A 26,100-nucleotide genomic window follows, 5' to 3' on the forward strand; every position below is an offset into this window, starting at 1 on the left:
TGAGCTCCGACAAGGCATTAAAGACTTTTCCAAGTGGCCCACCATGTCACAAGCATATCTCAATGGAGAGTTTGTGAGGGGCTGTAACATTCTTCCGCAGATGTGCCAGAATGAGGACCTGGTGGCAGAACTGAGAAAGCTGGGGATCCACTCCACCCTTTTTAGATAAAAAGAAACACCAAAGTGTGGCTGCCCGGGTCCTCACTGAGCAGAGATGGAGTGTTCATGTCAGAGACTGCCAGAAAAGCCTTACCGATTTTGGTTTTCGCTATTGAGGCAACAACTGCTTGCACTGATCACTTCGGTTTGTAAGCAGTTGGGTGATTTTAGTTTGTCTAGTGTTTGGGCCAGTATTATTTTATTGTGAAAATTGCAACCACTTCACTGTAGTAATTCAATGTTGTATTATAATATTGCTGTAAAAAATTCATTCTTATATTGCCATTTATTATTTGATTCAGGAACTAAACTAGGGGCTTTGGAATCATTATTCATGACTCCTCTGCAAATGACAGTCTGCAAAGACAATATATCCCCCCAAATTTTGTGTAACTTCTGATAAGCAAAATGATGGACAAAGAAGAAACTGTAATAAACGGGGTGCTGTTTTTTAAAACAACTGCCAGCACAGGGGGAGAAAAACAAAACAAAACAAAATAATGCTCAGTTGAACTTTTACCTATTCATGTCACTATCACTTCAGAAGGTGGTAACCATTAACAGTAGAAAACTTAAGCTTCAAGATGGCAGACAAAGCACATGCATTTACCATCTGCCCCTCCTGAGACCCCACTGAAAAAAACACAGAGTTGACTGAAATCCTGTAACAGTACAAAGAATAAAGGAGGCTACCAACGAATAAGAGGTTTTCCATTTTTTTGGAGGAAAGGAGGAACAGTGAGGATTAGGTTGGAAGATAAAATAACTAGAGAAAGCCACAGTCCAGAATCTGTTACTAGGGGCTAGACGCCAGTCTATCTGCTGGTACCTGAAGATGTGTTCCCTATACTATATACAGAATTAAGGATGAGTGTGAAAAGAGGAAGATTAAAGATCTGTACATAGAATACCTAAATTGTTGGTACCACCACTCTAGTCCTATAATCCCAGGCACATGGCAGTGAGCCTGGATTTGCCTCTGGCTAAAACACTGGACAGATCTTGCCTAAAGAAATTAAACTGGAACAAGCAAAGGCTTCTAGTGCGACTAGATCTCTTTCTGGCATCTGAACAGCATTCACCCTGCCAGCCAGGTCCCTATCTGTTCATCCCAAAGCAAACCCTGTCAGTCACAGACTCCCCTCCCCAAACCCTACCCACAAGAAAAAAGATCTCCCAGTCTGAATTCTCACTTGAGAAAGCCATCTAACAGGAAAAGTCCATCTTACATTAAAAAAAAAATACGAGCCAGTATCAGTTAACTAGTTCGTCTTTCTGTAAGACGGATAACTGAAGGCTTAGCAAGCATGGTGAGGACAGAAGACCCAAGAGGAGCAAACGGAATTTCATTATTAACTCCAGAGAGAACATAATTTAGAAGACAACTTCTAGAAAGCCCTAATTTAATACAGAGAGATTCAAGAAGATAATAAATCTTTACAAAAAGGACAAGATATATGAAACAAAGTACGAACTAAAGAAACATAATATGAACTATTATACTTTATTAAAGTATAATAAAAATGTTCTTGAAGATTAAACACATTTACTGAAAAAAATTTCAAGAGAAATACATAACTGAAAAAAAATTTCAGAACAAAAGATAAAAGATTAAGTTATCTATAGGTAAAAAATTACAAAAAAAAAAGGAAGAAAAAGAAAAAAAGTAGAGATTAAAAATGTAAGAAAAGTAGAAAAGGAATTTTCAAAAGATTTAAGAAAAAAAAAAATCCCAGAATTTCAGAACATAAGTCTTCAGGTGTAAGTGCCTGAACACAAGGTGGCAGCCACAGTACACCAATCATGTTTCTCCTCTGCAGAAAAGCCTGCTATGAGGTATAGTTCTTTAGCCTTCAGCACTCACACAAATACCAGGTTCCTCCCGGGAGATTCTCCAAGCCAAGGACAGAACACAGCAGGGGGTCCAGAATACAGCCATTCCTACCTAATGAGGGACTATTCTAACAGGCAATTTTTACCCTGGGAATTGCCATTGCCCTGCTTGAGACTTTCTCAGAGCTGCACTAAGACTGTTTACACCCAATCTTTCTTCCTTCCCTCTCTCCACTCACTGATGACAGACCTGAATCATTATCTGAAAGTCCTCTTCAACCTAATTCTGCACTCTCGCCCCTTAATCCTTCACAGGTGTTCTTCTCAATAAATCTCTTCATTGTCTAATTCCATCTTGGAACCTGTTTCTCAGAGAACCTTAACTAACAAAACAATAATTGAAAAGAGTCTCACATGTAAATGCATTATATTGTGATTCTCAGAAACCAAAGATAAAGGGGGGGGAAAAAAGCAAATTTCCATAAGAAAAAAATCAGGTTACCAACAAAGGGAACAAAATGAAATTTCCTTCAGACTTCTCACCAACAACATTAAAAGATGATATATTGATATTAACTGACACTTAGAAAACAATATGCAGTAGTTCCTCTGTAACTGTGAGTTCTGCATCCACAGAATCAATCAACCACAGATCACAATATTTGCGGGAAAGAAAACAGACAACAATAAAAAATAATACAAATAGAGAAGAGAAGGGGTTTCAAGACAGCAGACTAGGAGGCATCTGACATTTGCCTCCTCCACAAAGAACCAAAATAGCATGCAGATAATCACACTTTGAATAAACCACCTAAGAGAGAACACTGGAATTGAACAGAGAAGTGACAGGAAATACCTGAGGCATGGAAGGAGAAGGAAGTCGGGCAGCCGGCTCAGCTGGGTGCCCAAAGAGGCTCTCCACTGTGGGAAAAGGGTGAGGGATCCCCAGGCATCCACATTCCCACTGCAAACTCCTGCAACATTAGCCACAGGACAGAACCCTCAGACTAGCATAAGGAGCTGCCTAGACATAGCACGTTAGCGTTGCTCTAGAGAGGGAGCTCATGCCGAGTACCACACAGCCCCTGAAATCCAAGCTGCTGCAGCCCAGTACCACTTCAAAATCCAGCCCCGCCAGACTAAGCCTTCTGCTCTAGGGCTCAACAGCCCCTGCATCTCCACATCCCTGAAGCAGCACTGATTCCCCTGCATTCACCAGGATGACTGCAGTGGCACAGCATCAACTGGACTCAGTGGAATGACACGGTCGCCGACACTCTAGCACATACAGTATCCTGTACCCCAAGGACTGGGTACTGTAGCACACAAGGGAGGCTGTCCCCAGAACAAAGGGCGCCATACTACAAGTTCCCCAGAGCCTGAAACCTGCCTGCCTAAAGCTACTGCTATTGATAAAAACCCTGCCTCCATCAGCAGCAGGGCCACAACACAACTGCATGGCTTTCCAGTGTGCCACCACTGCTGCTGCCACCAGGGACCCAAGTGTGCGCCACTGGCAGCAACTCTCCGCCCCTCAGCAGCACAGCGGCCATGCACTTGCACACACTCTTCTGAAGACTATTTCTGCTGTTGCCACCAATGCTAGAGGTTGAGTGTGTCCTCCCTAGAGCCTAAGAGTTGCCTACCTGCAGCTGTGGGCACTGACAGCAATCCCATCCCCGCCAGCAAAAGGACAACAGTGTACTAGTGTGTGCCCTGAGGATGGGCTCTCTCCGCTCACCACAATGCAGCTGCCACCATCCAAGTGCTCTGCCAGGAAACATAAGGGTCTCCCCAATGTGTCCACCACAAACTGCACCCATGCACACCACAGGACAGACTGAGGACAGGCTATTTCCAAACACACCATCCAGCGGTGTGGGGATCACCCCAACCCATCCACCACTGCTGGCATCTGTGCACTACTCCTAGGGGCCTAAAGATGGGCTCACTTAGCCTGCCACTAACATCACAGCTGGTACCTACTGGCATGTGCCCCGAGGGCCTGGGGGCTGGCCCACCCAGCCCAACACAGCCATTTCCAACACAAGTGTGTGCCATCTGGAAACTCAAAAGTTGTCTTACCACCACTACAGACATTGCCCATGATACACACGCTGCCCAGGGGTCCAACAACCCACCCCCCTGGCCCACCAATGCAACTACCAGCACCCAAGAAAGCTACCCGGAAGCCCAAGAACAGGCTACTTGGGACCTGTTAATACCTGTATCTGTGTATGGCCACCCAGAGGCCCAAGGACAGGCACACTCAGCTCACTGTTCCCACTACTGGGCCCTGAAGACAGCCTGGCCCACCTGGCATCCCTATATCCAGCAAAACCTCACCACAGCCTCCACTAATAGCTACAGCCTAAGCAAATGATGAAATGACAAACATCACTGAAGCTGCTTCAAGTCTAAGAAACTGCATAGAGACTACACTACTGCATGCACCCAGAATCAAAGCTAAAGCACCCTACCCAACCAACAACATAGGCACACTTTTAGGAAAAGGTCTGGCCCTGCAAAAGCCAATACAAAAAATTAAAACAAGTGACTGTTACACCAGACATGCAAATATCAATATAAAGGAGACAAGAAACATAAAAAAAGAGAGGAAATGTGACACAGCCAGAGAAACAAAATAATTCTCCAGCATTATATTCCAATAAAAATGAAATTTATAAGATGCTGGAGTAATTCAAAATAATGTTATTAAAGCTTAGTGAGATGTAAGAGAACACAGATGAACAATACTAAGAAATCAGAAAAGCAATTCAGGATGTAAATGAGAAATTACCAGATAGATAGGTATTTTTAAAAACCCAGATATCCTAAAATAAAAGAATTCAATACATGAAATGACAAATACATTTGAAAGCTTCAACAATAGACTAGATTAACCAGAGGAACGAATTTCAGAATCTAAACCCAGGCCTTTTGAAATAACTCAGTAACACACACATGCAAAAAAAAGAAAAAACAGTAAGAATGAACAAAGCCTATGTGACATACAGAGCGCCATACTGTAACCAAATATTTGAATTCTGGGTGTTCCAGAAAAATGAAGAGAAGGTTAAAGGCACCGAAAACCTATTTAATGGCCAGGTGCAGTGGCTCACACCTGTACCACTTTGGGAGGCTGAGGCAGGCAGATTACTTGAGGTCAGAAGTTCAAGACCAACCTGGGCAACTGGTGAAATCCCATCTCTACTAAAGATACAAAAATTAGCCAGGCATGGTGGCACATGCCTGTAATCCCAGCTACTTGGGGGGCTGAGGCAGGAGAATTGCTTGAACCTGGGAGGTGGAAGTTGCAGTGAACTAAGATCATGCCACTGCACTCCAGCCTGTGCAACACAATGAGACTCCATTTCAAAAAAAAAAAATTATTTAAAAAAAAAGAAAAAGAAAACCTAAAACCTATTTAATAAAATAAGGGCTGAAACGTTCTCACATAAAACAAGACACTTAAACATCCAGATACAGTAAATTCAGAGATTCCAAATATGTAAAACCCAAAAAGGTGTTCTCCACAGCACATTACAGTCAAATGTTTAAAGTTAAAAACAAAGAGAGGATTCCAAGAACAACAAGAAAAAATAAATCTAGTAACATAAAAGGGAATCCCCATCCAAATAACCACAGATTTCTCAGCAGAAACTTTATAGCCCAGGAGACAATGAGGTGATATATTTGCAGTGCTCAAAAAAAAAAAAACTATCAGCCAAGAATACTATACACAGTAAAGTATTCCTTCGTAAATTAAGGGAAAGACTAACTGAGAAAATTCATCACCACTAGAACAGACCTACAAGAAATGCTTAAAGGAGTCCTATACATGGAAGGTAAAGGACAATACCTATCAGCATGAAAACACAAAAGTATAAAACTTACTGGTAAAGCAAATACAAATAAGGAACAAAAAGGATTCAAATGTTACCACTACAAAAAAAAAAAAAAAAAACCAACAAACTACAATAAACAAGAGAGAAAGAAACATGAGATATACAAAATAACCAGAAAACATTTTTTTTTTGAGAGTCTCACTCTCTCCCCAGGCTGGAGTGCAGCAGCGCGATGATGTTGGCTCACTGCAACCTCTGCCTCCCGAGTTCAAGCGATTCTCCTGCCTCAGTCTCCCAAGTAGCTGGGACTACAGGCGTGAGCCACCAAACCCAGTTAATTTTTGTATTTTTAGTAGAGATGGGGTTTCACCATGTTGGCCAGGATGGTCTCGATCTCTTCACCTTGTTATCCACCCTCCTCAGACTCCCAAAGTGTTGGGATTACAGGCATGAGCCACCGCACCCGGCCCCAGAAGACAATTTTTTAAATGCCAAAAATAAGTTTACCACATATGAACAATGACCTAGAACACAGAGAGATTAAACTTTCTGCTTAAAAGGTATAGCAGAAATGGCTGAATGAGTTAAAAACCAGAACCCAACTATATACTGTCTACAAGAAAATCATATCACCTGTAAAGACACATAGACTGAAAGCTTTACTTTTCAGCTCTTTAAGCTGGAAAAAGATACTCCATGTGAAGAGAAACCAAAAGCAAGCAAGAGTATTTACATGAGATAAAACAGACTTTAAGTCAAATAACAGTATACAGAGGCAAAGAATAACATCACAAAACAATAAAGGAATCAATCCAGCAAGAGATTATAACAAATCTAAATACATATGCACCCAACAATGAAGCACCTAGAAGAAATACCTGAAGCAAATAATTATTAGATCCAAAGGGAGAGACAGACTCCAATGCAATAATAGTTACAGACTTAAACAAAACATTGCTCTCCCAGCATCAGACAGATCATCCAGAAAGAAAATTAACAAAGAAACATCAATTTTTTTTTTTTTTTTTTTTTTTTTTTTTTTTTTTTGAGACAGGGTCTCGCTATGTCACCTAGGCTGAAGAACAAAGGCACAATCTCAGCTCACTGCAACCTCCACCTCCCAGGCTCAAGTAATTCTCATGCCTCAGCCTATGAGTAGCTGGAACTACAGACACATTCCACCACGCCCAGCTAATTTTTGTATTTTTTGTAGAGACAGGATTTTGCCATGTTGGCCAGGCTGGTCTCCAACTCCTGGTCTCAAGAAAACCTCCCACCTTGTCCTCCCAAAGTGCTGGGATTACAGGTGTGAGCCACAGCACCTGGCCACAAACATTAGACGTAAACTGTACCTTAGACCAAATAGACCTAACAGACTATTTACAGAAAATCTTATCCAGCAGTTGTAGAATACACATTCTTCTCACTGGCATAGAATATTCTCCAGGTTATACCATATGTTAGGCCACAAATTTAAAATATTTGAACCAAATATCTTATCAGAACACAATGGGATAAAACTAGAAATCAATAATACTTTGATTGGAAACTATACAAATACATGGAAACTTTGAAAAGGAACTTTGGAAACTATACAAATACATGGAAATTAAATGACATGTTCCTGAATGACAGACCACTGGGTCAACGTAGAAATTAAGAAGGAAATAAAAAAGTTTCTTAAAACAAGTGAAAACAGAAACACAACACATCAAACCCCATGTAATACAACAAAAGCAGTGCTGAGAGGGAATTTTATAGCAAAAGACATCTACATAAAAGAAGTAGAAAAATTTCAAATAATCTAACAACGCACCTCAAGGAAACAGAAAAGCAAGAACAAATCAAACTCAAAATTAGAAGGAAATAAATAATAAAGATCAGAGCAGAACTAAACAAAATAGAGACTAGAAAAACATTACAAAGTTTAGCGAAACAAAAAGTTGGATATTTGAAAAGATAAAATTGATAAACTGCTAGCTAGACTAACCAAGAAAAAAAAGAAGACCCAAATAAAGAAATCAGAAATGAAAAAGGAGAAATTACAACTGATAGGACAGAAACATAAAAGATCGTCAGAGGCTATTATGAACAATACGCTGACCAACTGAGAAAACTAGAGGAAATGGATAAATTCCTAGACAAATACAATCTACCAAGGTTGAATAAGAAAGAAAGCAAAAACCTGGACAGACCAATAGCAAGTACCAAAATTAAATCAGTAATAAAAAGTCTCCAAACAGAGAAAAGCCCAGAATGAGACAGCTTTACTGCCAAATTCTAGCAAACTGATAAAGAATTAACACCAATTCTCCTCTAACTATTCCCAAAAGAACTGAAGAGACGGAAATTCTCCCTAACTTCCTTCTATAAGGTCAGCATTATTCTGATACCAAAACCAGACAAAAACACAACAAAAAAATAAAACTATAGGCCAATATCTCTGATGAATATGGACATAAAAATCCTCAACAAATACTAATACTAGCAAACCGAATCAAAAATCACATCAAAAAGTAATAGACTATATTCAAGTGGGTTTTATCCCACAGATAAAAGGATGGTTCAACATATGCAAATCAATAAATGTGATACATCATATGAACAGAATGAAGGACAAAAAACAGATCACCTCAATAGATGCAGATAAAATTAAACATCCCTTTATGATAAAAAACACTCAAAAAACTAAATATAGAAAGAATATTCTTCAACATCATAAAGACCATTTCTGACAGACCCACAGCTAACATCATACCAAAATGAAACTGAAAACCTTCCCTCTAAGAACTGGAATAAGACACTTTTATGATTCCTATCAAATACAGTAGTAAAAGGCCGGGTGCAGTGGCTCAAGCCTGTAATCCCAGCACTTTACGAGGCCAAGGCAGGAGGATCACCTGAGGTCAGGAGTTCGAGACCAGCCTAATATAGTGAAACCCCATTTCCACTAAAAATACAAAAAATTTGCTGGGCGTGATGGTGAACATCTGTAATCCCAGCTACTCACGAGGCTGAGACAGGAGAATCGCTTGAACCCAGGAGGCGGAGGTTGCAGTGAGTCAAGATGTTGTCATTGCACTCCAGCTTGGGCGACAAGAGCAAACCTCTGTCTCAGAAAAAAAAAAAACACACACACATATAGTCCTAAAAGTCCTAGTCAGAGCAATCAGGCAAGAGAAAGACACCTAAACTGGAAACAGGGAGGTCAAATTATCCCTCTCTGCAGATGAAATAATCTTATGTTTAGAAAAACCCAAAGACTCCACACACACACACACACACACACACACACACACACACAAACTCTTAAGATCTCAAAAACAAATTTAGCAAAGTTGCAAGATACAAAATCAACATACAAAAATCAGTAGTTTGTAAACACCAATGAATGAAATAGCTGAAAAAGATATCAAGAAGGAAATCCCATTTACAATAGCCACAAAGAAAAAAGTAAAACACCAAAGAATAAATTTAAACAAGGAGGTGAAAGGCCTTCACAGGGAAAACTACAAAACACTGATAAAAGAAGTTAAAGAGGCTATAAACAGAAAGATCCCATCCCACCATCATGGGATTGGAATTATTAATATTGTTAAAATGTCCATACTACCTAAAGCAATCTATAAATTCGATGCAATGGCTATCAAAATACCAACATAATTTTTCACAGAAATAGAAGAACAATCCTAAAATTCATATGAAACCAATAAAGAGCCAGAACTCACCAAAGCAATCCTGAACAAGAAGAATAAAGGTGGGGGCATCACATTATCTGACTTCAAAATATATTACAAGGCTGTAGTAACCAAAACAGCATAATATTGGTATAAAAATAGACACACAGACAAATAAAATAGAGAACCCCAAAATAAATCCATGTATTTACAGCCAACTGATTTTCAACGAGTTTCCAAGAACATACATTGGAGGAAAGAACACTCTCAATAAATCGAGTTGGGAAAACTGGATATCCGTAGGCAGAAGAATGAAACTAGACCCTTATCTCTCACCATATGTATTAAACTCAAGATGGATTAAATACCTAAACATAAGGCCTAAAACTATAAAACTACTAGAAGAAAATATAAGGGGAACACTATAGGACATTGGTCTAGGCAAAGATTTTATGGTTAAGACTTCAAAAGCACAGATAACGAAAACAAAAATGGACAGATGGGACTATATTAAACTAACGGGCTTTTGCACAGCAGAAGGGCAGAAAGAAACAACAATTAAGAGACAACTGGTTGAATAGGAGAAAATATACGCAAACTATTCATTCAACAAAGGACTAATATAAAGAACACACAAGAATACACAAGGCACTCAATGGTTCAAAAAGAAAACACAACAACCAAAAAAAGAAAAAAAAAAAATTAAAACATGGGCAAAGGACATGAATTCACATTCTGAAAGATATACAAATGGCCAACAGGTATATGAAAAAATGTTCAACCTCACGAATCATCAGGGAAATGTAATCAAAACCACAGTGAGATATCATCTTACCACCGTTAGAATGGCTTTCTTTTGGAGACAGCTCTATTGCCCAGGCTGGAGTGCAGTGGCACAGTCTTGGCTCACTGCAACCTCTGCCTCGCAGGTTCAAGTGATTCTTACCCCTCAGCCTCCCAAGCAGCTAGGACTACAGGCATGCACCACCATGCCCGGATAATTTCTGTATTTTTAGTAGAGACAGGGTTTCATCATGTTGGCCATGCTGGTCTCCAACTCCTGAGCTCATCCTTAGCCTCCCAAAGTGCTGGGATTATAGGCATGAGCCACCACGCCCTGCCAAAATGGCTATTAATAAGACCAAAAAAAAACACGCTGCAGAGGATCTGAAGAAAAAGGAACTTTTATACACTGTTGGTAGGAATGTAAATTAGTATAACCACTATGGCAAAGACTATGGAGATTTCTCAGATGACTAAAAATAGAACTACTGTATGATCCAGCAATGCCACTAACTGGGTCTTTATAAAAAGGAAAAGAAATCAGTATATCAAAGGAATGTCTGCACTTGTGTATTTATCACAGCACTATTGACAATAGCAAAGATACATCATCAACCTAAGTGTCTATCAACGGACACACAAATTAAGAAAATGTGGTATATATACACAATGGAATACTATTCAGTCATAAAAAATGAAATCACAACATTTACAGCAACACGAATGGAACTGAAGTTCATTAAATTAAGTGAAATAAGCCTGGTACAGAAAGATAAATACCACATGTTCTCACTCATATGTGGGAGCTAAAAAACTTAATCCCATGTACACAGAGAACAAAATGATAGATATCAGACTGGAAAGGGTTGATGGGTGTGAGGGGAACACGAAGAGAAGTTGGTTATGGGTACAAACATACAGTTAGATGAAATAAATTCCTATCTTTGGTAATTTTGATAGTGATGATACTTAGTAACAGTATTTTATATATTTCAAAGTAATTACAAAAGAGGACTTGAAATGATACCATACGTACAGAAATGACAAATATTCAAGATGATGGATACTCCCAAATACCCTGACTTGATCATTACACAGTCTATGCAAGTAACACTCACATATACCTCATTAATATGTAAAATATTGTGTGCCAATAAAAGAAAAAGAAACAGTGGAAGAAGATAGGGGTGGGGTGAAGGGGGACTGGGGAGATACAGGTCAAAGGATACAAAATTTCAGTCAGGCAGTAGGAATAAGTTCAAGAGATCTATTGCACAATTTGAAGACCCTAATAACAATATCTTAATACTTGAAAAACCACTAAAAGTTTAAATTTGAAATATTCTCAATATAAAAAATAAGCATCCAAGGTAATATATATGTTAACTAGCTCAACTTAGCCATTCTACAAGCATATATACTTCAAAATATCATTCTGTATACAACATACACACTTCTAGTCAATTTAAATAACCTTAAAAATGTAATTTAAAAATAGAGTAGAATAACTATGTATATAGCATTAATAAGTAAACTAGACATGATTTAAAATATATGGGAAGAAGTGCAGTTATAGGCAAATACTAAGCCATTTTATATAAGAGACCTGAGCATCCATGGATTTTGGTATCTGTGGGGGTCCTGGAACCAATCCCCCCAAGATACCAAAGGGGTGACTATACTCCAAATTCTGACCTACAATTTCATACCCTGATAAACTAACATCAATAAAAGGATGAAGGGGAATTGAGATTTTCAGACATCAAAGGATTCACATTTTATATTGCATAAATTCTTTCTTAGGATTTTACTTGAGAGTAAATTCCAACAAAACCAAAGACAAAATAAATAAAATAAAATAAAGAAATAAAAACACCAAGGTAGATGATTCACATGGAACAGAGAAGCAATCCCAAGAAATCAGTAAAAAGGCAGGCTCTGTTCACAGCCCAAGAGAGCAACCAGTATGGTTTACAGCAGGCCTCCATGATGAAAGTATTCAACCAAAAAAAAAAAAAAAAAAGTCAAAAACAATATTGAATTTTTTTTAAATCAGGATATAACAAAGGTAAATATGAGGAGACAGAAAAGGAGAAGAAAATTCATCAGAACAGTAAGAAGGGGAAATTGTATACCTGGCCTAAGTATAAAGCAAACTACAATGTATCATTAGCCTATTACTGCCAAATGAGGGAAGAATAAAAGGTAAGAAAAAAATCGGTCATTTGGCTTTGATGTTTAAGAACATTCACTTCTGAGTGACTCAGGAATTATAACACTGGATTTACTGAGAAAGAAATATAAACTGGCCAGGCGCAGTGGCTCACGCCTGTAATCCCAGCACTTTGGGAGGCTGAGGCGGGCGGATCATGAGGTCAGGAGATCGAGACCATCCTGGCTAACACGGTGAAACCCCGTCTCTAATAAAAATACAAAAAAATTTAGCTGGGCATAGTGGCGGGCGCCTGTAGTCCCAGCTACTCGGGAGGCTAAGGCAAGAAAACGGCATCAACCCGGGAGGCAGAGGTTGCAGTGAGCCAAGATCGCGCCACTGCACTCCAGCCTGAGCGACAGAGCAAGATTCTGTGTAAAAAAATAAAATAAAATAAAATAAATATATATATATATATATAAAAACTGAGTACATTATTAGGCCAAATGGTGAACAGTATTTAAATAATTATAGCAATGTAAATGCTACTCATTGCTTTTGAAATCTTAGATCAACTATGAACCAAGTACTGAAGATAGATTATACTTGTAGGCATAACATAATTATTAGAAAATTTGAAAATATAAATATACAGCTAATAGAAATGAGGATATTAGCCAGGGTAGGGGAGAAGGAAGATGGAATAAAAGAAGGGGTGCTAACAGAGGTTTAAATATATTAAAATTACAACGGTAACAAAAACTTTAATTTTGATAAATATCAAACATGAGGAAAGAAAAATGGAAACAAAAACAGTACAAGTGTGTTGAATCTAAATATTCATCTCAAGAAATCAGTTCACAAATTAATATATTTAGTAAGTTAAGTTGATAAATCAGGAATTAGAGGTATAAGCATATCTCCTAAAATTCTAGAATCACCAGAATAAAGGAAAAAGAATTTGTTTTACATTTTAAACAATTTTAAATTGTCTAAAAACAAACTATCCAGAAAATATAGCTGGGAATAAGGAATAAATGGAGAAAACTTACTCTTTATCCTCAAATATTATTTTATTAAAAAATTAATTTAATTGGAATATTCTGTGTAACTTCTGTCCTACTTCTTTCACTTTCCAACTTAAAAAACAGTCTTTAGTCAGGTGTGGTTGCTTATGCCTATAATCCCAGCATGTTGGGAGGCTGAGGTAGGAGGATTCCTTGAGCCCAGGAGATAGAGGCTGCAGTGAGCTATAATAGTGCCACTTGTACTCCAGCCTGGGCAATGGAGCAAGACTCTGTCTCTAATTAATTAATTAATTAATTTGAAAAGTGGTTGGGCATGGTGGCTCACACCTGGAATCCCAGCACTTAGGGAGGCAGGGGCAGCAGGATAGCTTGAGCCCCAGGAGCTTGAGACCTACCTAGGCAATATAGTGAGACTTTGTTCTCTAAAAAATAATAATAAATAATTAAAAATTAATACTTTTAAAAATCTTTTGTTTCCTCTGAAATCTTTTAATCACTGTGTTAGTCCACTTAGGCTGCTATTACAAAACACTGTAAACTGGGCAGCTTTTAAACAAAAGAAATTTATTTCTCACAACTCTGGAGGGTGAGAATCCAAGATCAGGCATTCTCAGATTTGGATTCTGGTGAGGTTTCTAGCTCCCTGCCTCAGAGATGGAACCTTCTTGCTGCATACTCCTACATGGTTGAAGGGGTGAACAAGCTCCCTTGAGCCTCTTTTATAAGGGCACAAATCCCATTCATGAAGGTTCCACCCCCATGACTTAATCACCTCCCAAAAGGCTACTTTCTAACACATCACCTTGGGGGTTAGTATTTCAACATAAGAATTTTGGGGAACACATTCAGACCACGGTAAGCACGAAATGTAATGACATTTCCACAGTCCTCATTTTACTTAGTATTTTAATCAAGCATTCATTTCACTTCCAGTATTTCTTTTTAGCCTTTTTTCTTTTTTTTTTTTTTTTTTTGAGGTAAGGGTTAGAACAGAAAGGGAGCAAAAATACTTCACAAGATCAGTGTTCCAAAGAACACCTGGGGAAATGCTGGTGGGAAGTGTTCCAATTACAAATGTATCACTGCTTTTATTCAAGAATATTTAATCTTCTAGCTTTTGGCACTGAAAAAAAAGTCTAATACTATAACAACCAACTGGTCAACATAAGTATTGTGATGTTTATTAGCTATGCTTCACTGCCTTTCCTCCATAATCATATTAATGTGCAAGAAGCCTAAAATGACCTACAAACCTGATTTAGGGAAACACTAAAGATATTGAGTCCAAAGCGCAAAATGATGACACATCACTCACTACAGTTATCCTGTAGTAAATCTCAATATTCCCCACAGAAAATAGTAAATACATTACAAAAGAAGAGCGGGGTGGGGGGGCAGGGAAAGCAATAAAGAAACTGGGCAAGAAATTCAGTGAATAAGAAGATCAAAAGTCTACAACTGATCATTAGATAATATCCAGTTTTCTTTAAAATATAATCAATTTTGACTTTTAAGAGTGTATTAATTTGTTGCTTTGGGCCACTCATGTCTATTTACAAGAAAGAGGGCACATTTGTCATAACATAACTGAACATGAAAGACCCATATAAGTTTGAGTTTTGCACCTCAAAGTTATTGGTAAAAGGAAAAAAGTTAATTAATAGAGTCAAACTTATAGAAAAACTAGCTGATTTTATTATTATCAATGCCAAACAAATCTTTAAATCAACTAAAATTTATTTAAGCATAAAGTTACTTTCACATTTGTCTACAACCACAGTAAATACAGTTCTTGGCATAAAGACATAGCCTTTAGAATTTAAAGCCTCCCCACCTGCAAGATTACATATATAAAACTCCCACTATTGTTTATGTAATAGTGGATCAATCAAATTAAAATAGTTATACCACCTAGAATAAAATAAAATGGAAATAATTTACTCATAAGATTCATATTTAAATCATCTTTATTTACAAAATACTATCCTGAGAACTGTAATTCCATTAAGCTTCAATTTGAGCAAAAGTGTAATCACTTAAGTAACAGCAGTTACTTAAACTGGAAATGAGATCAGTCAAAATTACTTTTGAAGAGAGCAAAAATATTGTCAGGTTTCTTGCTGTGGTTCTGGATGTTCAGTAGCAGGCTCATTTGAAGGCGGAATCAACCCTGAAGGGAACTCACTTCTACCTTCAGAATGTGGGGGTGGGGGGAAAAATCCAGGTCTTGGGGGAAGGTAAGGAGGAAAACCCCTCGGTGGATAGACATTTCTCACTGTTCAAAGAGATTGGTAAAAGACATTTTTTAACTTTAAGAACCTGTACTGTGCCCTAATAAATCATTAAGTTTATAACTTCCATTACCTATTCTTTTCTTTGAAAATTGACACCAGATAATTACTTCATCTAACAAATTACTTTTTACATTGAGAAAAATGTACCTCTTCCAATACAGAAGATTAAAGGAAATATCATTAATCTTTTATGTAATTTTTGTCCTATCTTAACACCTGTTTTTAAAAAAAGAGGAATTATTTCAAAATATATAAAACTTACTGTAAAAATAACATTTTTATCTTTCATTATCAAAGTCCTTCTCAAAAAACATTTTCATGTAATATTTTCACCAAACTTAAAATTCATATCAGTGATTCCCGACTCTGATTTGATATTATACTGAAACATTTCCAGTAATATCAAAGGCCACCTTAAAATTCCCCCAAACAAAATTCATTTTAATTCACCTTTAACTTTAAAAAGAGAGGAGAAATAAGGAAAGGAATGACTATATGAGACATTCATAGGAAAAGCCTAGTATTTGGTAACCACTTATTTATTCTGCAGAACCTTATAGTTCAAAACAGCAAAGTATGAATATAAAAGCAATGTATTACTCCCTTTTTCTTATGTGAAGCTTTAAAAGAATTCAATAAATCCAAAAATTAGGTCAAACATATTAAATACATTTTAAATTTTAAATAAGTAGGACTACATCAGAACTACTTATGAAAAGGACTAAAAAATAGCCAGTAATTGTAATGCTAGAATATAAGTTTTAATTATTTTCACTAAGTGCCAAAATGACCAGTTGCTACCAGATAAGGTACAGATGATTTGATATTTATCATAAGACCTGCAAAAAGTCAATTATTTTCTTGACTACCAAAATACAGAAATAATTCCATATTATTAAGATGAATCAAGGTGAAACCTCATTATAGTCCACTTATGGCTGGCTGCCTTCCCAATTCGGAAAAGTAATGGTACACTCACAGAATGCTAGAAAAATGTTTCCTCCACTGTGTTACTACATTAACAGATAGTAAAATTAAATCTCTGATTAATAAAACACATATTGAGCTTTAAAAAAAAGTTTAAAAAAGCATACTTGGAAATGGAGCATGTGGTGGACCTGGGAAATCCCTTGGTGGAAAATAATCTCGAGAAGTTCCAAACATGGCTCCTGGAGGAGGTGCAGGGAAAGGAGGTCCTCTTCTCAAGAATGGGCCCCTTGTATCCACTGGAAACAATGGACCTCTGATTGGAGCAAGAGGTGGAGGAACAAAGCCAGGTCCAGTTGCTTCATTTTCAGCAGGGAGAGATGAATCAGGCACATTTAAATTCTACAACAAATTGACATATAGCAGTCACTAAAACAGCAAGTTTGCAATTGTTTTCCTTAAAATCTCAGGCTTAAAAGAAACCATCCAGACAGAAAGCATTCCATGATAGTCTTAGAAAGCTCTAGAGAAAGATTCAAACAGCTTTCCACATTAATCTATTAGCTATCACATTTTAGTTATCACAAATATTTTATTAAGTCAACAGAAAACAGCTTTAACCAACAAAGTAATAGTCTGTCTAAAGATAAAACAGAAATATAACCCAAGAGCACCAAAATATATATTATTTTATCAAATATATACTGGAAAAAAAGAAAAAGCAAGATGTCTATGTTTATATTTTCCAAAAAATCATTATCTTAATAAAAAATATATATTTTAAAATATTCAAATAAAAATCCAAGGGCGAGGGGAACTAAAATCTTGTTTAACTACTAAAATAACTCAAACTCCTAGTCTGCAAATTGTATTTTATCACCACAGGTTACCATCTACAAAAGAAACAGCTTTAATGCTAAGTAGAAAGTATATTAATCAAAAAGAAAAAATCAGCTTTATATCAAAAGCCAGACTAGGCCGGGCGCGGTGGCTCAAGCCTGTAATCCCAGCACTTTGGGAGGCCGAGACGGGTGGATCACGAGGTCAGGAGATCGAGACCATCCTGGCTAACACGGTGAAACCCCGTCTCTACTAAAAAAATACAAAAAACTAGCTGGGCGCGGTGGCGGGCGCCTGTAGTCCCAACTACTCGGGAGGCTGAGGCAGGAGAATGGCGTGAACCCAGGAGGCGGAGCTTGCAGTGAGCTGAGATCCGGCCACTGCACTCCAGCCTGGGCAGCAGAGCGAGACTCCGTCTCAAAAAAAAAAAAAAAAAAAAGCCAGACTATTAGCTGTTATTTCTATTCTAGTAAACCATGAGATTGGAAGGCTCAGGCCAGGCGCGGTGGCTCAGGGCCAGGCACAGTAGCTCACGCCTGTAATCCCAGCACTTTGGGAGGCCGAGGCGGGCAGATCATCTGAGGTCAGGAGTTCAAGACCAGCCTGGTGACACTCTGTCTCTACTAAATATACAAAAATTAGTTGGGTGTGGTCGCACGTGCCTGTAGTCCCAGCTACTCAGGAGGCTGAGGCAGGAGAATTGCTTGAACCCGGCTTACAGTGAGCCGAGATAGCGTCACTGCACTCCAGCCTGGGCTACAAGAGTGAAACTCCATTTCAAAAAAAAAAAGAAGGCTATTGAATACATGGATACAATTCCACTCTTTCAATACTTACACCAAGATCATCTTTGGTATCATTTCTACTGGATTCCATTTCTGAAGGCATTGACCCATCTAGACATAAAAGTTAAACCATGAAAAGTACATGATTTACCACTTTATTCCTAGAATATTTCCAGATCACAAAATTGGTATTTTCCCACTCCCCTGGTTGGCACATAAACCATTTGGACACCAATATTGTATATTGCGGCCATAAGAACAGATTGAGGTCCCTAGAAATTCTGGCAGACTCAGAGTTCCATGATGGCATGTGGCAGTGATTTCTCTGGCTAGTTCCTAAGCAATCCTGCTGGAGCAGCATACTAAGACGACATCTGGGAGGAAGCATCTCCCTCCTTCCTTCTTTTCCCCCTCCCTCCTTTTATTTTTCCCTCTTATCCTCTTCTCCTTCCTCCCCTTCTTCCTTCTGTCCTTATTCCTGCAATAAGTAAGAGAGACTAGCCACTGGAATTTAGCTACTGTTCCTAAATAAATGTTCCTGAACTTTGTTATCATCAAGAAATGCAATCCTCTCTGACCATAACTACCTCTCCTCTTGTAGCTTTCTCATTTATTCTCACTACATCTGTCCTTAGAAGTCACTGATGCTTCTGACCACTGAGTTTCCTCCCTCACTTCCTTCCCCAATTAACTAGACTCCAAAGTCCATGACTTCAGCCAGTTATAAATGTCCTTGTCTTTACTAGTCATTTTTCACTTGTGCTTGACAACATTCAACTACACACGGTAGCACTTAAATATTATTATGCCATATTAGGTACTGGTCAACCAGTATTAAAAAATGGGCAAATGTAAAAATTTTTAAATAGTGTAGAAATGGATGTTTAATCACCCATTACTTTCATTCCATTCAACCTGATTTAATGGGGGGAAAACAATTTCTAAAGCCAAACAGAAAGAATTAATTATAATTCTGTAAGGACCTTGGGACTGCTTTCTTTGCTTGTTACTTTTACAACCTGATTTTTGGCCAGACGCAGTGGCTCATGCCTATAATCCCAGCATTTTGGAAGGCCAAAGAGGGTGGATTACTTGAGGTCAGGAGTTCGAGACCAGCCTAGCCAACATGGTGAAACCCCATCTCTACTAAAAATACAAAAAATTAGCTGGGCATGGTGATGGGTGTCTGTAGTCCCAGCTACTTGGGAGGCTGATGCACGAGAATCGCTTGAACCCAGGAGGTGGAGGTTGCAGTGGAGCCAAGATGGCGCTACTGCATTCCAGCCTGGGCAACAGAGACTCTGTCTCAAAAATAATAATAAAAAAAATAAAATAAAATACTGACTTTCTAGGCTGAGCAAGGTGTCTCACACCTGTAATCCCAGCACTTTGGGAGGCCAAGGCAGGTGAATTGCTTGAGCCCAGGAGTTCAAGACCAGCCTCAACAACATGTCAAAACCTCATCTCTACAAAAAATTAGCCATGTGTGGTGGTGCACACCTGTAGTCCCAGCTATACTATATAGTTTACTATTTCAGAAAATCAATATTATTTTTTAAATTATATATATATGTTAATATATACATATATATATTTAATAAAATATAAATATAGTTCCTTTCCTGAGGAAACCTTTTACCAATACATTTAAATCTTGACTTTAAAAAAAAAAAATTTATTTTCTTAATGTTATATACTTCTGGTTGATATACTGCATACATCTATTTCCCAACTTTAATGGGTTGCTATGAGGTAGTTTAAGTAAAAGAGAGCCGGACAAATAGATTGCTCAGTATATGTTAGTTATATCTAAGTTTGAAATGTTTAAATAATATAACTGATCACAATATCAACAGAGCATGCATCTAAATTGTTTGGTGGGTTTTTATGTATCCATTCACATTTGCCTGGCTTATTTCCCTGATTACTAAACAGGACACATGTAAGTGGACTAGAAAAATTAGAAAATTAGTCATAGAGCAGAGAAAAATTTATCATCATAGGTATATGGAGTAAACCTATTTCCATGGTGCTCAAACCAACCCACCAACATATATTTGGATGCCATGTCTGTGTACAATATAACAAGAAACATAAAACCAGGACATTTTCAGGAAAGAGATTTTGGCCTTAGGAACTACTAGAGATAGCAGTTATATTGGTCTTTATTCTAACTTCCAGTTCTTTAGTGTGCCACCAACATTTTTAAAGAAGAAAAGCACAAAGTACTTCTTACCCATTTTATCCAAAGAAGGCATATTAAAACTTCTGAGTTCTGCTGGTCCAGACAGTCTACCAGAATTAGAAAAAAATCTGTCTTGCCTTTGTGGAGGAAGGGCTGAATCAGGATATGATTGTCCTAGAAAATAAGTTTTTTAAATGTCTTAATATAAATCAAGTTTACTTAAGTTTAATGTATTGAACTTAAGACTTTTGACCTGCATTCTAAAACTTAAATTCATCTTCTTGGTTGACAATAGTAGACAATTTCAGAAGAATTGCCTATTTTACTATAGGCAATAACTTTTACAGTAAACACAAGCATAATCTGCTACTTTGAATTTTGAAAGTTTCAATTACTATGTGTAAATTAGAACATGTGAAAACAGAATTTAGTTTATATATATAAACTATATATAAGCTACATATACAGCTTAGATAAACTATATGTATATAAAAATATATATTTATATACATATAGTTTATATAATTTATATATATTACATATAAATTCATTTAACTTTCCATTTTAAGAATAGATGGAAGTAAATACATCCATATATCAAAAAAGACCCAGGAAACAACTACTAACATAGGGAAAAAGTAAAGAGAAAAAACGTAAGCGCAGCAAGAAATTTACCAGAATAGGTTATAATTTGTCATCAAAGCAGAAAGAGTATTCAGAGGTCATCACTGTCAAACTTTTAGTAATATTGACATTTTGGAATTTAGTATCTATTCCAAACCAAATGGAAAGAGATGGGTATGGTGGCTCACACCTGTAATCCCAGTACTTTGGGAGGCCGAAGTGGGTGGATCACTTGAGGTCAGGAGTTCAAGACCAGCCTGGCCAACATGGTGAAACCCTATCTCTACCACTACAGAGGACCTTACTGACACATCATCTCTCCTACACAAAACCAAAGAAACCACCTGGCATCAACCAGAGTCAATGAAGAGATTATATTTAATGAGCTCCCAACGGTCGGGAAATGTGACTGAGGAGAGAAAGATCCAAATAGTTTGAAGGCTCATTTACACTCCCTTTCAAAATCCTAGGGAGGAGCTGTTTCAACGGGTTTGAGTTAGCCTAATGAAAGAAAAGGTCAGTACCAACCACTGAGATCTAAACTCAGTTTTCCCTTTCTACTTCAAACATAGGATTAATTAAATGGTGGAGGTGGACGAGGGGATGAAATAAGGAAATCTGAACACCAACTCTTTTTTAACTAGGTCTCAAGATACTACATCATTATTTTGCTTCTAAATTATATCCCCATACACCAGCAATCTCAGAAATAAAAAATTTTGTTACAAATGTACTACTTTATAAACTACATGGCTATGTTGCCCTCCACTGGCAAAAGCAATTCATTCCTTAAATCTTACCAAGGCCTACTATGTGTCAGGCACAAACAATACAATGTTGGTCTTGATACACACCCTGCCCTTACAGTCTAATTCTGATAGAAACACATAAATACAATGTGATTAATGTCTTAATAAAAGGAAATATACATAATATAAGAGGCAGCCTATCTATTTCTGATTGCAGGAATCAGAAATGGAGTCAGAGGCAGTAAAGCTTGCCCTGAAAGAAAAGTAATGATGAACAAGTAATCAAGGGTATTCTGGTCAAATGCACATACACATATACACACATATACACACACATATACACACACCCTCATATGCACATATACACACACACATATACACGTAATAAGATACAGCTATGTGGAAAGCACATGACCAAAGACTAAACTGAACTACAGAAAAGAAGGACGTGAAAGGTCCCTTTCTTTTTTGCTTTCAAACTTTTGTTTTCTATAATAGTATTCTACCCTTATAATAGAAAACATGATTAGAAAGGAAGAATGGAAGGAAAAAAAATATAAGAAAAAAATGAATAAGGAGTGAGAATAAGTGCACAGGGCATTCTGAAGCAGTTTTGCAAACTAAGGATTATACCGCAGAAATAAGCTACTCTCATATACTTCATTCACAGCTTCTGTTGAGGACGATGGGGAGATATCTACTAAAACCAAAAACAGGCCAGGCATGGTGGCTCACGCCTGTAATCCCAGCACTTTGGGAGGCCAAGGCAGGTGGACTGCTTGAGGCCAAGAGTTTGAGACCGGCCTGGCCAACATGGTGAAATCCCATCTCTACTAAAAACACAAAAAAATGAGCCAAGAGTGATGGCACAGGCCTATGATCCCAGCCACTCGGGAGGCTGAAACACAAGAATCGCTTGAACCCAGGAGGTGGAGATTGCAGTGAGCCAAGATCACGCCACTGCACCCCAGCCTGGGCGACAAAGGAACACCCTACCCCCCACAAAAAAAATTAAAAATAAAACCAAAAATGTGCATATCCTATTACCTAGTAATTCCATTTCCTGGACTAATCTTGAAAGAACATATGTACAAAAAGCGTGTTAGCTGCAGCATTGTTAGTAATGGAGAAATATTGGAGACACTCTAAATGGTCACCAACAGGAACTGGATAAATATATTGTGGTTTCTTATATACTGAAATACCATACCACAATTAAGGTAATAAACTCTCTATATATTAACATGGAAAGAATTCAAGTATGTAAGGCTGGTAAGGAAAGTTGATAAAACAGAACTTTAATAATTTTTTAATTATTATTATTATACTTTAAGTTCTAGGGTACATGTGCACAACGTGCAGGTTTGTTACATATGTATACTTGTGCCATGTTGGTGTGCTGCACCCATTAACTCGTCATTTACATTAGGTATATCTCCTAATGCTATCCCTCCTCACTCCCCTCTTCCCACAATAGGACCCGGTGTGTAATGCTCCCCTTCCTGTGTCCAAGTGATCTCATTGTTCAATTCCCACCTATGAGTGAGAACATGCCGTATTTGGTTTTCTGTTCTTGCGAGAGTTTGCTGAGAATGATGGTTTCCAGCTGCATCCATGTCCCTACAAAGGACACAAACTCATCCTTTTTTTATGGCTACATAGTATTCCATGGTGTATATGTGCCACATTTTCTTAATCCAGTCTGTCACTGATGGACATGTGGGTTGATTCCAAGTCTTTGCTATTGTGAATAGTGCCACAATAAACATACGTGTGCATGTGTCTTTATAGCAGCATGACTTATAATCCTTAGGGTATATCTTCAGTAATGGGATGGCTGGGTCAAATGATATTTCTAGTTCTAGATCCTTGAGTAATCGCCACACTGTTTTCCACAATGGTTGAACTAGTTTACAGTCCCACCAACAGTGTAAAAGTGTTCCTATTTCTCCACATCCTCTCCAGCACCTGTTGTTTCCAATTTTTTAATGATTGCCTTTCTAACTGGTGTGAGATGGTATCTCATTGTGGTTTTGATCTGCATTTCTCTGACGGCGAGTGACGATGAGCATTTTTTCATGTCTGCAGGCTGTATGAATGTCTTCTTTTGAGAAGTGTCTGTTCATATCCTTCGCCCACTTTTTGATGGAGTTGTATTTTTCTTGTAAATGTGATTGAGTTCTTTATAGGTTCTGGATATTAGCCCTTTGTCAGATGAGTAGATTGCAAAAATTTTCTCCCATTCTGTAGGTTGCCTGTTCACTCTGATGGTAGTTTCTTTTGCTGTGCAGAAGCTCTTTAGTTTAATTAGATCCCATTTGTCAAGTTTGGCTTTTGTTGCCATTGCGTTTGGTGTTTTAGACATGAAGTCCTTGCCCATGCCTATGTCCTGAATGGTATTACCTAGGTTTTCTTCTAGGGTTTTTATAGTTTTAGGTCTAACATTTAAGTCTCTAATCCATCTTGAATTAATTTTTGTATCAGGAGTAAGGAAAGGATCCAGTTTCAGCTTTCTACTTATGGCTAGCCGATTTTCTCAGCACCGTTTATTAAATAGGGAATCCTTTCCCCATTTCTTGTTTTTCTCAGGTTTGTCAAAGATCAGACGGTTGTAGATGTGTGGTGTTATTTCTGAGGACTCTGTTCTGTTCCACTGGTCTCTCTCTCTGTTTTGGTACCAGTACCATGTTGTTTTGGTTACTGTAGCCTTGTAGTATAGTTTGAAGTCAGGGAGCGTGATGCCTCTAGCTTTGTTCTTTTGGCTTAGGATTGTCTTGGCAATGCAGGGTCTTTTTTGGTTCCATATGAACTGTAAAGTAGTTTTTCCCAATTCTGTGAAGAAAGTCATTGGTAGCTTAATGGGGATGGCATTGAATCTATAAATTATCTTGGGCAGTATGGACATTTTCACAATACTGATTCTTCCTATCCATGAGCATGGTATGTTCTTCCATTTGTTTGTGAACCCTTTTATTTCACTGAGCAGTGGTTTGTAGTTCTCCTTGAAGAGGTCCTTTATATCCCTTGTAAGTTGGATACCTAGGTATTTTATTCTCTTTGAAGCTATTGTGAATGGGAGTTCATTCATGATTTGGCTCTCTGTTTGTCTGTTACTGGCGTATAAGAATGCTTGTGATTTTTGCACACTGATTTTGTAACCTGAGACTTTGCTGAAGTTGCTTATCAGCTTAAGGAGATTTTGGGCTGAGACAATGGGGTTTTCTAAATATATAATCATGTCATCTGCAAACAGGGACAATTTGACTTCCTCTTTTCCTAACTGAATACCCTTTATTTCTTTCTCTTGCCTGATTGCCCTAGCCAGAACTTCCAACACTATGTTGAATAGGAGTGGTGAAAGAGGGCATCCCTGTCTTGTGCCACTTTTCAAAGGGAACGCTTCCAGTTTTTGCCCATTCAGTATGATAGTGGCTGTGGGTTTGTTATAAATAGCTCTTATTATTTTGAGATACGTTCCATCAATACCGAATTTATTGAGAGTTTTTAGCATGAAGGGCTGTTGAATTTTGTCAAAGGTCTTTTCTGCATCTATTGAGATAATCATGTGGTTTTTGTCTTTGAGAACTTTAATTTTTTAAAAATCATTATTAGAACTGAAAGTTTACACACACTAAACTCATGAATAGCTGCTTCTAGGAAAGGAAGGTAATATGCCCAGGAAAGGAAATGTAATAGTGTTCAATTCATTTATATAGTGTGCTTTTTCTTTTTATGTTTTATTTACACATTTACGCACACAAATACATATACATCTGAAGCAAATATTAATATGTAAATTCTCAAGGGTGATATCCAGGATTGTGCTATAATATCTCAATTTGTGATGTTCACCAAGTTACCCAACCTTTCTGTGCTTGTATTTCTTCATCTGTAAAATGGGAATAACAGAATAATACTCTTAAGAGTGTTAGAATGATTAAAAGGCATTTAGTCTGACACAAATAATTTTACATATAGCTTTATAAATATCTGATAAATTAAGCTTGTTGTTATGATTATAAACTATATTAAAAATATAGTATTGACTGCTTTTCAAATTTATGACCATAAATTTCAAACTGATGCTCAACAATGCCCTATAATCATACTACACTTTACTAATGATCGAATTCTTCCACTCTCCTAAATAGCTACTCCATACCTTTTTCTCTTCAAATCTCACAAGCCTCTCCTCTACCACCTGCTTCAGCTGATG

The 26,100-nt window shown here is 37.6% G+C and overlaps 1 protein-coding gene across 18 annotated transcripts in view; it reads right to left on the minus strand.

Moving 5' to 3' along the window:
- Positions 1–15,152: 15,152 nt before the first annotated feature.
- MIA2 (MIA SH3 domain ER export factor 2) overlaps positions 15,153–26,100 on the minus strand; it is a 117,000-nt gene continuing 106,052 nt past the window's right edge. For 14 of the 18 annotated variants that reach the window (XR_004184940.1, XM_031668151.1, XM_031668148.1 and 11 more), the window contains 4 exons: positions 20,563–20,685; positions 18,379–18,437; positions 16,869–17,103; positions 15,153–15,755 (listed from right to left, as the gene is read on the minus strand). Coding sequence is in view for 17 of the 18 variants with exons in the window: in XM_031668151.1 (XP_031524011.1) it covers positions 15,589–15,755; positions 16,869–17,103; positions 18,379–18,437; positions 20,563–20,685 (584 nt within the window). In the remaining variant the exon portion in view is untranslated. The remainder of the gene's footprint in view (positions 15,756–16,868; positions 17,104–18,378; positions 18,438–20,562; positions 20,686–26,100) is intronic. The other 4 variants (XM_031668149.1, XM_031668150.1, XM_031668152.1 and 1 more) reach the window with 2 other exon arrangements.

This window comes from Papio anubis, chromosome 7 (genome assembly GCF_008728515.1).
Source record: "Papio anubis isolate 15944 chromosome 7, Panubis1.0, whole genome shotgun sequence".
In the NCBI taxonomy this organism is placed as follows: domain Eukaryota; kingdom Metazoa; phylum Chordata; class Mammalia; order Primates; family Cercopithecidae; genus Papio; species Papio anubis.